Raw genomic sequence first — 12,971 nt, forward strand, 5'->3', positions numbered from 1 at the left:
GATGGTAATGACAAACCTGCCCCCGTCCCGGTCCATTGTCATCCCTACTTTTGACAACCTGGTCTTCCAACAATCAATTTCCTAAACAATTTTAGTTCTCAAAATTAATGAGAATCAAACGTGTGACTTTGACTGTGATATCAATTGTAAATCAAACGGTTGAATTATAACTAATTAAAACAGTGTAAATCTAATTTTTTAAAACATACAAACATTACAAATATAATATATTTATCATTCTCTTCTTATTTTACTTCAAATTTCGGCAACATGTTTTTTTATCATATTTCGGCAAATATATATTTTGTCACTTAACATTTTTTTTAGAAAGAAAAGAAGAAGATTGATTTGATTTAATTAAATTTTTTGATTTTATTTTAAATATTTTTCATTTTATTGTGTTTTTGAAAAATCATTATTTTGATTCTAAATGTCATTTGGATACATAACAATTTTCCTCCATTCATAATTCCATTTAAACTGTTCACAAAAATTCTATTATTTTTTTTCAACCACTTACACTTTTTAACTTAAAAAGATTGGTTGGACGTAAATTTTATATTCGATATAAAAATTACAATATTTTGAAATTATTTTGCACTAAAATAATGTAAAATCATTGATTTCACATCTCTCGTGAATTCGTTTTCGGAATTGTCCAACTCGGGGACAGCACTTTAATGCAATGCAGGTTGTATTTACAAACCAAACCTACCACGTGGAAAAGCATTCAAAAGACATTATCAACATTAAAACTATTTTTATAAAAAATTGACTTCACCGATCAATTTAGTATATCGAATCTCTTATTCAAATCATCAGTGAAAAAAATATTATTTTTTATGTTAATAATTTTACTTTTAATTGTGAATATTGATAGGATTGACCCGTTTCCTAGATAATAATTAGTGACAAGAAAATGCTAGGTCAAATAAATTATATTTAAAAAATTTAGAGAATACAAAGGAACGACCTACCTTCTAAATCAGACAAAAAAACTCCTAGCTAATGCATAAATAATATGATTAGTTGATCTTCAAACAAAAGAGATCTTGACATCTTCAAAGATTAATCAAAATATGGGTGAATATGGTGAAGTAGCTTCTGGAGAATCATCAACAAGTTGGTAAGGCTTGAGATGTCGCAAGTTAATACTCACCGACGTCGCATTATCGATTCTTGTGTTAAGCATATTCATCATCGATATATTGTGAGATATGCGCTGAACATCCATGTTTGTTATCTTCTCTCTAGAATTTATGTTTACTCGTGCAAATCTCTGGATTTAAAATTTGCCACGATATTTATAATTTATTTGAGAGTTAGCTTTTATTTCTGTTATTTGCATGTGTCATTTTCAAATGATTGAATTTGTCTCTATACTACAAGAAGGCCACCTTTTCATAATCATCATAATATGTGAAATGAATTCGGGGAAAAGAATCATGAAAATTTTAACATTTTCTTTCTCTCTGTCCCTACTATTTTGCGTCGCCTGGCATCCGTCTCAATATGAAGCTTTCTTTCAATGCTTGGAAAATTACCCTCAACCCTCTTCCTCTCCAATCTCAGATGTACTCTACACTCCGGATAATTCATCTTTTTCATCTGTTTTGCAAGCTTACATAAGAAATTTGAGGTTTAATGAATCCACCACACCGAAACCACGTCTCATTATCGCGGCATCTCATGTTTCTCATATCCAGGCAGCCATTGTTTGCGCTAAAGCGTATGATTTCCAGATGAGAATCAGAAGCGGCGGACACGATTACGATGGAGTTTCATACGTGTCTGAGTATCAGAACTTCTTCGTTCTTGACATGTCCAACCTGCGGGCGATTAGCGTCAGCATCGAAGATGAGACGGCTTGGGTTGAATGTGGCGCCACTCTTGGCGAAGTTTACTACAGAATTGCGGAGAAAAGCAACGTCCACGCCTTCCCTGCCGGAGTTTGCCCCACTGTTGGTGTCGGTGGCCATTTCAGCGCTGGAGGGTATGGTAACATGATGCGAAAATACGGCCTTTCGGTAGACAATATAGTTGATGCTCAATTGATCGACGTCAACGGGGGGCTTCTCGACAGAAAGTCGATGGGAGAGGATCTTTTCTGGGCCATTACAGGCGGCGGAGGATCAAGCTACGGAGTCGTGCTGTCGTACAAAATCAAACTCCCCCGTGTTCCTCCAGCGGTGACCGTTTTCCGGGTTCGTAGAACTTATGACTCAGATTTCACAAACCTGATATATCGTTACCAAGAAGTCGCACCCAATTTCCCAGACGAATTATTCGTGAGACTCACGCTGGACGTCGTAAACAGCACCTCCGGGCGAAAAACCAACAGGGCGACATTTCGCGCTCTGTACCTTGGAAGTTCGAAAGACCTTTTTTCTCTGGCAGAAGCAAGTTTTCCAGAACTAGGAATACAGCAGAAAGATTGCATTGAGATGAGCTGGGTGGAATCAGTTCTTTTCTGGTACGATTACCCGACAGGCACACCAGTTGACACCCTTCTCAGCAGGGTTCCTCCAGCTCTCAGTTACCTGAAAAGAAAATCTGATTACGTGAAGAAACCCATGACAAAACCAGGGCTTGAATTCATATTCAAGAAAATGGTGGAACTTCAATTCCCCATGCTGGCGTTCAATCCTTACGGAGGTCAAATGGCTAGGATCCCACCCTCTGCAAAACCCTTCCCGCATAGAGCAGGAAACCTCTTCAAACTTCAGTATGTGACTAACTGGAACGAAGGGGGAATCGAGGTTGCGAATTATTACATAAATTTGACAAGAGCGCTGCATAATCACATGACTCCATTCGTGTCCATGAATCCAAGGCAAGCGTTTCTCAATTACAGGGATCTTGATATTGGAAATAACGATGATGGAAGGGATAGTTTTGGGTTGAAATACTTCAAGGATAATTACCACAGGCTGGTCAAAATTAAGACGATGGTTGATCCACAAGACTTCTTCAGAAATGAGCAAAGCATTCCCCCGAGGACCCCTGAATATTACAATTTAGAGGTGGCCTAGTTAAATATCAGTTTAAGAATTTGAGTTTGAATTTACAAAAGAAAAGAAAAATTCAAATGACATTTTGGATGAGCAGTGGTTGGAGAAATTGTCCACATTATGAAGATGATTCCAAGCCGACATGAATCATTTGCAGAACCAGTTGCTTGAAGAAGTTGGTGATGATAGATTAGCTGTTTTTGAACTCTGGTTGCTTTATACGGCATGTTGTATGAGTTTTGTCTTTGAACATTCCAAGTAGCGAAGATTGAGATTTGTTTCGCTTGTTGGTTTGAATTAATGGCCGGAGATGGAAGTATTTTGGAGTCATCGGTGTATCCTGTGATATATTAACCAAATAAAATGTGCTTTGGGTTGAAATTTTTAGGAATACAAGGGTTGGTCGTTTTGTTGGCTAACCATGACTAGCGGCAATAATAGTACTGGATAATGAGGAGAAGATAAGAGTAGCATTAATATTTCATCAAACATTAACTTATATATTTACAATGAAAAATTAAATTCAATATTCTAAACATTAAAACAAAATTTTTAATGTGTCAAATACATAGTTGATCATTAGGATTGAATCGTCAAACAACAAAGTTTCAAAAGCGATTTTCCTTTTTCAAAGACTTCTCACTAACTTAGTTACTTTGATCAGTTACATACGCAAATCAAATTTATATAGCAATTTTCTGACATCCAAATTTAAAAAACTGGGTAAATTTTGTATGTAAACCTTCTAGGAGAATTGGTTAAGTGTCCATAAACACTACACAAGCCGAAGTAGAAACAGTCACAAAATCAAACGAGTATCATCACACTAAATGATAAAGAAAACTACACCAAGGAGAGTTACAGGTTCTCAACTATGTCATGAAGTCTAATTACTAACATCCGACCTAAAAGAGACGAGAAATACAAGAAAGAAACAAATCATTCCTTGGTGGTTTTGTTGATGAGGGATTTGTGGATGTGAGGGATAACACCACCACCGGCTATGGTACCTTTGATGAGGGTGTCAAGCTCTTCATCCCCACGAATGGCGAGCTGCAGGTGCCTCGGTGTTATCCTCTTAACTTTGAGATCTTTACTGGCATTTCCAGCCAATTCAAGCACTTCAGCTGTCAAATATTCTAGAATTGCAGCAGTGTAAACTGCGGCGGTGGCTCCAACTCTTCCATGGGCATTGGATCTTGACTTGAGGTGGCGGTGAATTCTTCCTACAGGAAACTAGAGCCACGAGGTGAAAACACCAAGGTAAGTTTATGGATACTTAAATTGCATTCAACCATGAAGAACGAAAAACAAGCTACTCTTTTAATCCTACAAAGATAGTTTGGTGGCAACAACAGTCAACAAGAACAAGAGAAGTGAATCATGCAACCAATTTCCTGTACTGATATTATCTTTCACTCAAAATAAGCAAAAGAAAACCATCAAATTACTGCCTTTTCTCCCATTAAAGATATGTGTCGCATAGATTACTCACATACACATCAAATCTGGGATTTGCTAACAATTTTTTCACATTTAGAACTACATACTCCCAAACTTTCACAAAGATGCCGCAGTTTTTCCACTTAACTATTCTTGAGCTTCATGTGGACGTCTTTCCCTAGTTAATAAACATAGAGCAAGTTACTAACGAAACGTATATTGTTTTGTCTCAAATCGGAGAAATGTGCAAACTATGATTGACCTCAGCAACTTCTATTCAATTAGTTGAAACTTGTAACGTAAATAAGGCTCCACATCAATCCAGTATTTGGAAAAAAAAATAAATCCATCCATACCTGTAAACCCGCTCGAGCTGACCGAGACATAGGCTTTTTCTTATCCTTCTCCTTAGCGGCAGCAGCTGCAGTTGTCTTCCCCGCCACAAGCCCTTTTCCACCTTTTCCGGCCATTTCTCCCGCCTAACTGCTGTCTCAGAGAACCAAAAAAAATAGTTTACTAGACAGAACTATAAACAGATCTGAGCATTCCATCGAAATCGAACTTCTAGATAGCAAAAAACGAATCTCCGAGGCATGATTACACAAAGGGGAAGGGAAATTAATTAATCTAAGGATCTGAAAATGCAAATTATAAAGAAAAACAATTCATAGAATGAAAATCAAGAGTACCTCAGAAAGTTTGCAGCAGCGGAGGGATAGAACAGGAGAGGAGACGGCAAGGAGTAAGTAATTGCTATGGGAGAAGTGAATTTATCGCTTTGCTATTTTTTGAACTGAAAGAGAGGATGGTTTTGGCGGGAACGCGCTTTTGGTTTCGAAAATTTTGGCCCGCTGTGTTTTTACTAAAAAGTCCTTTTTCTGCTGGAATCTGAACTCGGCCACAGTTGAGCGGATTTTAAACAGCCCAATCTAATCTTTGTAGCCCACACTATATTTGGGTTAGGCCAGGAATAGCCCATTTAAATTGTTATCCAATCATTACCATATAAAAAATTTAAGGCAAAAACTTGTGTGAGACGGTCTCACGGGTCGTATTTGTGAGACGGATCTCTTATTTGGGTCACCCATGAAAAAATATTACTTTTTATGCTAAGAGTATTACTTTTTATTGTGAATATGAGTAGAGTTGACCCGTCTCACGGATCACATGAGACTCACTCAAAATTTAAAACTACAAAGTGCATAGTGTTTACTTATTTTCTTTGAATGATAAATTCGGAAGATTAAATTATGATTCACATTTGAGAAATTTAAGAAAATGATCTTTGTGTCACCATTAATTTGAAATGTAACATTATTAATTATTAAAATTTGAATGAAAAAATAAAAAATTAAGAAAGACCACCATTAAAGAAAAGATTGTTTGACCAATGTCATTTTCAAATTATTTTTTTGCCAAAATTGTGACCCTTATTGTGGAAAAATCAATTTAATATGAAAACTCTATAATTTTAGTTTCACTAAATATCAAACATTTTACTAACATCGGCTACCAAATTTCCAGACGTAGATTAAATCATTTGGTTGATGGACATGTTACACTTAAAGTTGTATCAAACCGTTTTTATTACATTTTCATATATATATTTACGTAACAAATCACGAATTTTACAAAAAAAATAAAGAATAAACGTGGATTGTTAGATAAACATGTTTCGCAATAATGTAAGAATGGATTGAAACCAAAAGGCTCACATAAACGTGTTTGTGGCATTAGTATTTAGTATCAATGGGTAAGTGAGTGGGGGCAATCAATCAATCAAAACAAACGCGTCACACTCTCAATTAAATTATTTAAGCTAAAAATGTTTAAAACGATGGTGGTGAATAACGATTCCTTTGACAAAAGTGGACAATGGAAATGGTTAAAAGCGTGTGTATGACTCCCGCTTCTCGAGACGCAATCATGCCACTTTCTTTTCAAAAAAAATTATTCATTTAATATTGAAAGGAATAACTTTTAAAAAAATGTCAGATAAATATGGTGAGATGAAATTTCGTTTCCAACGCGTATAAAAAAAAATAGAGTGAGTCTTATGTAAGACTGTTTTACGGGTCATAATACGTGAGACGGATCAATCCTACTCATAGTCACAATAAAAAGTAATACTCTTAGTATAAAAAGTAATACTTTTTCATGGGTGATCTAAATAAGATATCAGTCTCACAAATACGACTCGTGAGACCGTCTCACACAACTTTTTGCCTAAAAAATAAATAAGAAATATAATTTATAAACAAAAAAGCGTATAAATTCATCGGAAACAATTAGAGAACAAATTTTGATTGATACATAATTAAGAATGAAGAAACGAATTATATATATATGGGATTCTATCTCAACAATATATTTGAATATTAAATATAATTGTATTCAAAGTTTGGAGATTTTTCTCGGTATTAGCCACTACTCAAATACAACTTATTAACGTGCAATAAAAAGGGAATTATGATTCCTGAGTTGTTGTGTAATTTAAAATTTTAAGTTTTATAATTACTGTTAAAAATAGCAATGGACTGAATCTAAACCGGTCTAGTATTAAAGTCGCCCTGGGGTTGGGTTTAGACCTTGTTAAAAAATATAGAATTTTTAATGGTCCTTACCTTTATTCTCTTGTTCCATTTGAAATTAAAGTAGCAACATGGGAATAGAGTTCATAAGCAGTGACAATTATCACGTGAAGACTCGTTTTCGCTACAGCTGCGATGGGTTCTCTTAACCAAGTTATCGAGTATCCCAATCAAGGACGGCTAAGCAAGTATTATCAGAGTATGCAGATAGAAAGTTTTGGAAAATGGCTAGCGTTTGTTCATACACAACTTGTTTACACAAAAATTCAAGTGAAACCGTCTCATGGATATATTTTGAGATATAGATTTCTTATTCGACTTAATTCATGCAAAATTATTATTTTGTATGTCATAAGTATTATTTTTTCAATCTATATATGAATCGAGTCGACTCATCTCACATATATTCGTCAGACCATCTCACATTATGCTTGTTCACTTGTTTGATGTACATTTTCTAATATGCCTTTCCATTTTTTATTTCATTTTCTACGTGTACATATATCACTAGCTAAATTCAAAGAAAAAAGTAGCTTTTTTGTCTTTTATATTCGACATTTTGTAAAGTTGGTTCGTTATACGATTAGAATAGATTTTTGATAAAAAAAATTCGTTGTTTTCCAAAATTTAATCCTTTATACAGGAAAGTATTTATTGACACATTAACATTGTATCAGACACTAGAAAAAAAACTAAAATTGTTAATATATATATATATATATATATATATATATATATATATATAGGATAACATGAAGGACATAAATCACAAATCACAAACTAAAATTATATATATAATATTAAAACTGGAATTTGATAACATGAAAGACATAAATCACAAATATAACATGAAAGAATTAATTTGTGGCCTTCTCATATTAAAATGAAGTACGTGGACATACGTATTAGGAATACAAATCTATATGGATAGATCAAAGAGTGTATTATGGTTCACCCAAGCCACTTATATCGATAACATATTAAGGAGATTCTCTATGGAAAAGTCCAAGATATGATATATATCAATGCGTTTTGGTATGGCTATATCCAAATCTATATGCCCTAAGACTGGTGAGAAATAGAAATCATGATATACATTTCTTATGTGTTTGTCATTGGTAGTATTATATATGGTATAATATTTATTCGACCCGATATAGCCTTTGCACTGAGTATTACAAGCAAATATCAGGCGAATCCTGATCCATTGTATTGGAAAACCGTGACGCCACCTTTGGTTGTTAGGATTAGGGTAGGATTACCTTTTTAGTCAAGTGTTTGGTACCTTTTTAAGTCAAGCACTAGTAACCCGGGACCCGTGAAATGTGCACTGTTCAACCTTGAAAACGCAAGACTGATCCTGATCCCAATTTGAGGAAGGTATTCTCAGTCCTCATTTGTACAGTACGCTAGACAAATAGTTAGTTTGCCAAAAATACCCTTCGCCCTAATATAACCGAAACCTCCAAATTCTCACTCATTTCTCTCCTACTGAAAATGGCAGTCGTCTTCTTTGGTTGAGGCTTATCACTGTTCATTGAAGTCCACTTCCATCTCGCAAACTGTCTCCGAAGACAGTTCCTATTTCCAGGTAAATTTTTAGTACCAAGAAAATCTTGACAAAACACAAAGAATTTTTTTGACTTTGTAACAATATAATTACCTGTTGAACCTTTTTTGGAACAAAATGTTGCCACTTCACGTTTTCTTGAAGTTGTGCGGTAAAAGTAATGAACTCCGGCAGCGACCTTTACGTGATTAAAAGTTTGATATCATAATACATTAGTTAGAGGACGGAAAGTACTCGAAGATAGAAATAAATCACCATGACATAGACGTCCGAACTGACTGCGCCGTTGATGGATTTATATTCTCCTCCAAAATAACCTTGTACGGTGTACAACGACTAAGCAACGGTCGACGAACCTGCAAAGGTTTCTTTCACTCAAAAGTAAAGAATCAAAATTAATGAACAAACAAGAGAAATGAAAAGATTTCGTTCTTCGAATTTACACCACATCGTGAACATATAAAAAAAGTGCCGTAAGATTTATTTGTAACCCAGATCCTTACCTTTCTTTCACAGATCTACTTCGGTTTTACCTCAACTGTGGGATGTAAGAAATGCCAAGGACAAGCGTTGAGTGAGAGAATAGTTACAGAGATCTGCACATTGGGTACAAAAGAAGAAACCTCATATGTACTGTGACAAGGGTAAAATAGGGAACTTAAATAATGAGTTGTGCTTTTCACGAACGAATAAATACTACCAAATAGGACTGAAATTTAATACGTCGTACTAAATGTCCACGTTCTCAACTTTGTTATCCCTGATATTATCATTCAATTATTAATCACATCCTACGTATCAAGCGGTGCATGAAGGACATTGTTAAGTACTTCGAAGGACTAAAAAAATTCCAAGGTCTATGGGGTGAGAAACTAAAATTAGAAGGTCATATTGATTCTAGCTTCTATTCAGATGTGAACGATACAAAATCAATTTTTAGATTTGTATTCAAGCTCAATAGTGGTATTTTTTCTTGAGAAATTTTGTCCAATAGTTGGGTGTTTGTATTCAAGCATTAGTTGCAGTAAAAGGAGGCTGTTTGGGCGAGAAATTTTGTCCAAGAGTTAGGCATCATTTAAATGAAATTGATCTAGTCCTAGTGTACTGCAACAACATTGGTGTCGTTGTGCAAACAAATCAGCCAAGATCTCATCAGTGATCCAAACATATACTGAGAAAGTTGTACATCATCCAAGAGATTGTGTGAATAAGATACATATCAATTGAGAGAGTGGCTTATACACACAACGTTCCTGATCAACTTACAAAGACCCAGCCATGACCATTTTGAAAAGCACTATGAAGCAATGAGTTCGAGATTTATGGGTAGTTGATTATATGGAAAGTGAAAGATGGTTAGAGTAGTGCCCAATAAGTCAATTTGTGGTTTGAGCTCTATTGATTTTTATGCAACAAAATTTTTTTTAATAATATTTTATCTAATTATGACATTTACTTTATTTATGTATCCATGAAAACCGTATAAATAAAGTTCTTGAATATATTATAGTACCACGAGGTTCATAAATCACGTTGATCATACAATTCATAAGATGTATAGTGTATATTATAAACTCGTTCATAGTCAATTCAGCGGCCTAAAATAAGGATAAATGTCGCTCGAGTTAGAGACTAGCATATGTGATGTTAACGTCATGTTTCATTGGTATGAACATGAATATGTCCAGACATACAGATGAATGATCATACGATGAGTAACTGAACAACCATCCCTTGAATTTTTTAAGTGGCTATCAATTATCGAGTGTATTAAGTCAGCAGGTTATGGTTGTACAACAACAGTCCTTTTACTCGAGACAACATAGAAGCTTTACATGCTAGTGATGCACTTTGACTCGTTTACCTAATCTGTGAGGGTCATCATGTGACGAGATTGAGTGTAATTTTGACATACGTAGGAGCCGATGTCTTGTAGTCAGAGATTTACCTATCATCTATGGATATGGATATCGTATGATGAATTAATAGTGCAATGAATCTCTGATCAGAGTATGAGTCGTACTTTAAGAAAAAAAGTGTCTTCGTAGTTGTACACACGATGTCACTCTGATTACTCAAAAATACATAACATCGCCATCAAATTTACATATAATTCCCATAACAATGATTGCAGATTCGATCGGATATATGTGTTGAAGAGACATTACTGTAAGCTAACTATACTCTACCAGTTCTTGCAGACATTGTCAGTGATATCTAGAAGATCACAATGTGGTACTACTATATGCTCTTACCATGATTCGATGAGTGCATTGGAATTGAGTTCCGCAGTTCGTGTGATCAAAAGGTTTATGTACATATTAGGCTAATAAGGATAAACATTTATATAAATAAATGTTGTCTTGAATCACATGAGTTATAAAGCCACGATTAGTTGTATCTATGAACCATTGATGTCACAAAAGAATTGGATTTTGTATTTCCATTGACATAGTCAAATTCAAGAAGTTGAATTTGATGATCAAGTTTTATGGAGACCAGATATATGACTTATAAAGAAGTTTATAAGTAGATTTCATATTTGGAAGTTGTAAAAGTTAGTTTGACTACTAATTTTGTGATGATAGCGCAAATGGTTGCTTTAGTGAAAGAGCTGCAAAAAATGAATTAGTAGAAAATTTGGTCTCCGAAATTTTCACTTTGCTTCAGAATAACGATTTTTTTATTATTGTCACATCGACGATGTCTTATCATCAATCAAAATTATGGTGAAACAAGAATCATGGATTGTTTGATTAATTAAACTCGTAATTTCCTAATCAAACAATGACTATTAGATTTCTGATTTGTTAAATCACCCAATGAGAAATTTAGAAGGTTATATAAATTCATTGATAGATAAAGACATATTTAATACTATCAAATCTTCTCAAAATTTGATAAGATAAACATGAGAGATGTGAAAAGGGAAAACCTGCTAGTTCTACAAGGATTAACATACAATTGAGAGACAATAAATATATGTTATCAACCTAGATTCTCTACTCTCACCCCCCTCACGCACCAAAATCTTGACCAATTTGTTGGACGAGAAGCCACGACCGACACCTCCCTCTTTCACCACCACTCCGTCGTCCGCCGCCGCTTTACTGTGATCTCAACGAAAAATATTGCTTATACTACAAATACAATCTAAAAAAGGAACGGAGTTTTCGATCATGGACTTATTAATACCATTGAAGAATAATGTGCAATCCAGTTGATTATTCATAGGGAAATACAAGAAGAGCTATTACCGCCTAAAAACCGAGATTGTTGGAAGCAAACATTAATTGCTAAAGGTAAATTTTCAATAGACGATATGAATGGATTTATAATCATGCGACACTGAAGTCAAATTTTGAGCATGAAAACCAAAATTTTAAAATTTATCTGCATTTAAATTTGCATGAAATAGTAATATCCCTTACGATATTTATAAATCTAACAAAATATATAACATCCAAGCATTGTTTGTGTTTTATGTTAATTTGCCAACTTAAATATAATTTACATCAAGTTACGGCGTATGTGAGTCACTACAAGAAAAAATGCTTATGGTGACATTCATAAATGTCATCATATTCAATATTTAGCGGCATTTAAGTTTTAGTGACACCTCCAACAAATGTCATCTATTCCAATGTCGTCTTAAACTTACTGACATTTTTTAATGTCATTATAAGATGTTAATGACAACACTATACGTGTTACTAATAATTCATATAATGACAATTTTAAATGTCAGGAAAACTCATATTTAAATACATTTATAGATGCCTTGTTATTATAGTAACAATGACAAATTTATATGTCAGTTAAAATCATTTATAATGACAACTAAAAGTGTCGTGTATGTTATTTATAGTGACAATAACAAATGTGGGAATATTTGGGTTGGATAAATATAGGAGGAGGAAAATTAGATAAAATAAATGTGAGAATAAAAAAACATATTAGATTAGTTATCTTGACATTTTTAATTGATGTCATTTTTTATATGGAGCGAGACAATTATTTTCCTTCCTCCAATATTTATCTAACTCAAATATTCTCACACTTATTTATAGTGAAATTTTTTAGCTTTTTAACGATTTTTTACGATGTGGGAAAAGTAATTGTTTCCCTCCATATAAAAGATGACATCAATTAAAAATGTCATGATAACTAATCTAATATGTTTTTTTATTTTACATATTATTAATTTTTTACAAGTGTCATTATTAAGTATTTGTAACAACATTTAATTAAAAGTGTCTACAAAAAAGTGTCACAGTAGCTATTTATTGTTGTAGTGAGTACAAACAACGAGGATTAGATTCATATTGTATAAATGTTCTATTAAATGCAATATTT

At 33.9% G+C, this 12,971-nt stretch overlaps 2 protein-coding genes across 2 annotated transcripts; one reads left to right on the forward strand and one right to left on the reverse strand.

The window, feature by feature from the left end:
- The first annotated feature begins 1,428 nt into the window (after window positions 1-1,428).
- LOC140831546 (berberine bridge enzyme-like 8) lies at window positions 1,429-3,312 on the forward strand. The gene has a single exon (XM_073195296.1). The coding sequence runs from the start codon at window positions 1,446-1,448 to the stop codon at window positions 3,030-3,032; it is 1,587 nt and encodes a 528-aa protein (XP_073051397.1). The 5' UTR covers window positions 1,429-1,445; the 3' UTR covers window positions 3,033-3,312.
- Window positions 3,313-3,737: 425 nt separating this feature from the next.
- On the reverse strand, window positions 3,738-4,931 carry LOC140831555 (histone H2A variant 1). The gene is made up of 2 exons (XM_073195304.1): window positions 4,811-4,931; window positions 3,738-4,247 (listed from the first exon to the last, which is right to left on the reverse strand). The coding sequence occupies exons 1-2, from the start codon at window positions 4,922-4,924 to the stop codon at window positions 3,951-3,953; spliced, it is 411 nt and encodes a 136-aa protein (XP_073051405.1). The 5' UTR covers window positions 4,925-4,931; the 3' UTR covers window positions 3,738-3,950.
- Between the last annotated feature and the right edge of the window lie 8,040 nt (window positions 4,932-12,971).

The sequence above is a fragment of the Primulina eburnea genome, chromosome 1 (assembly GCF_022965805.1).
Source record: "Primulina eburnea isolate SZY01 chromosome 1, ASM2296580v1, whole genome shotgun sequence".
In the NCBI taxonomy this organism is placed as follows: Eukaryota; Viridiplantae; Streptophyta; class Magnoliopsida; order Lamiales; family Gesneriaceae; genus Primulina; species Primulina eburnea.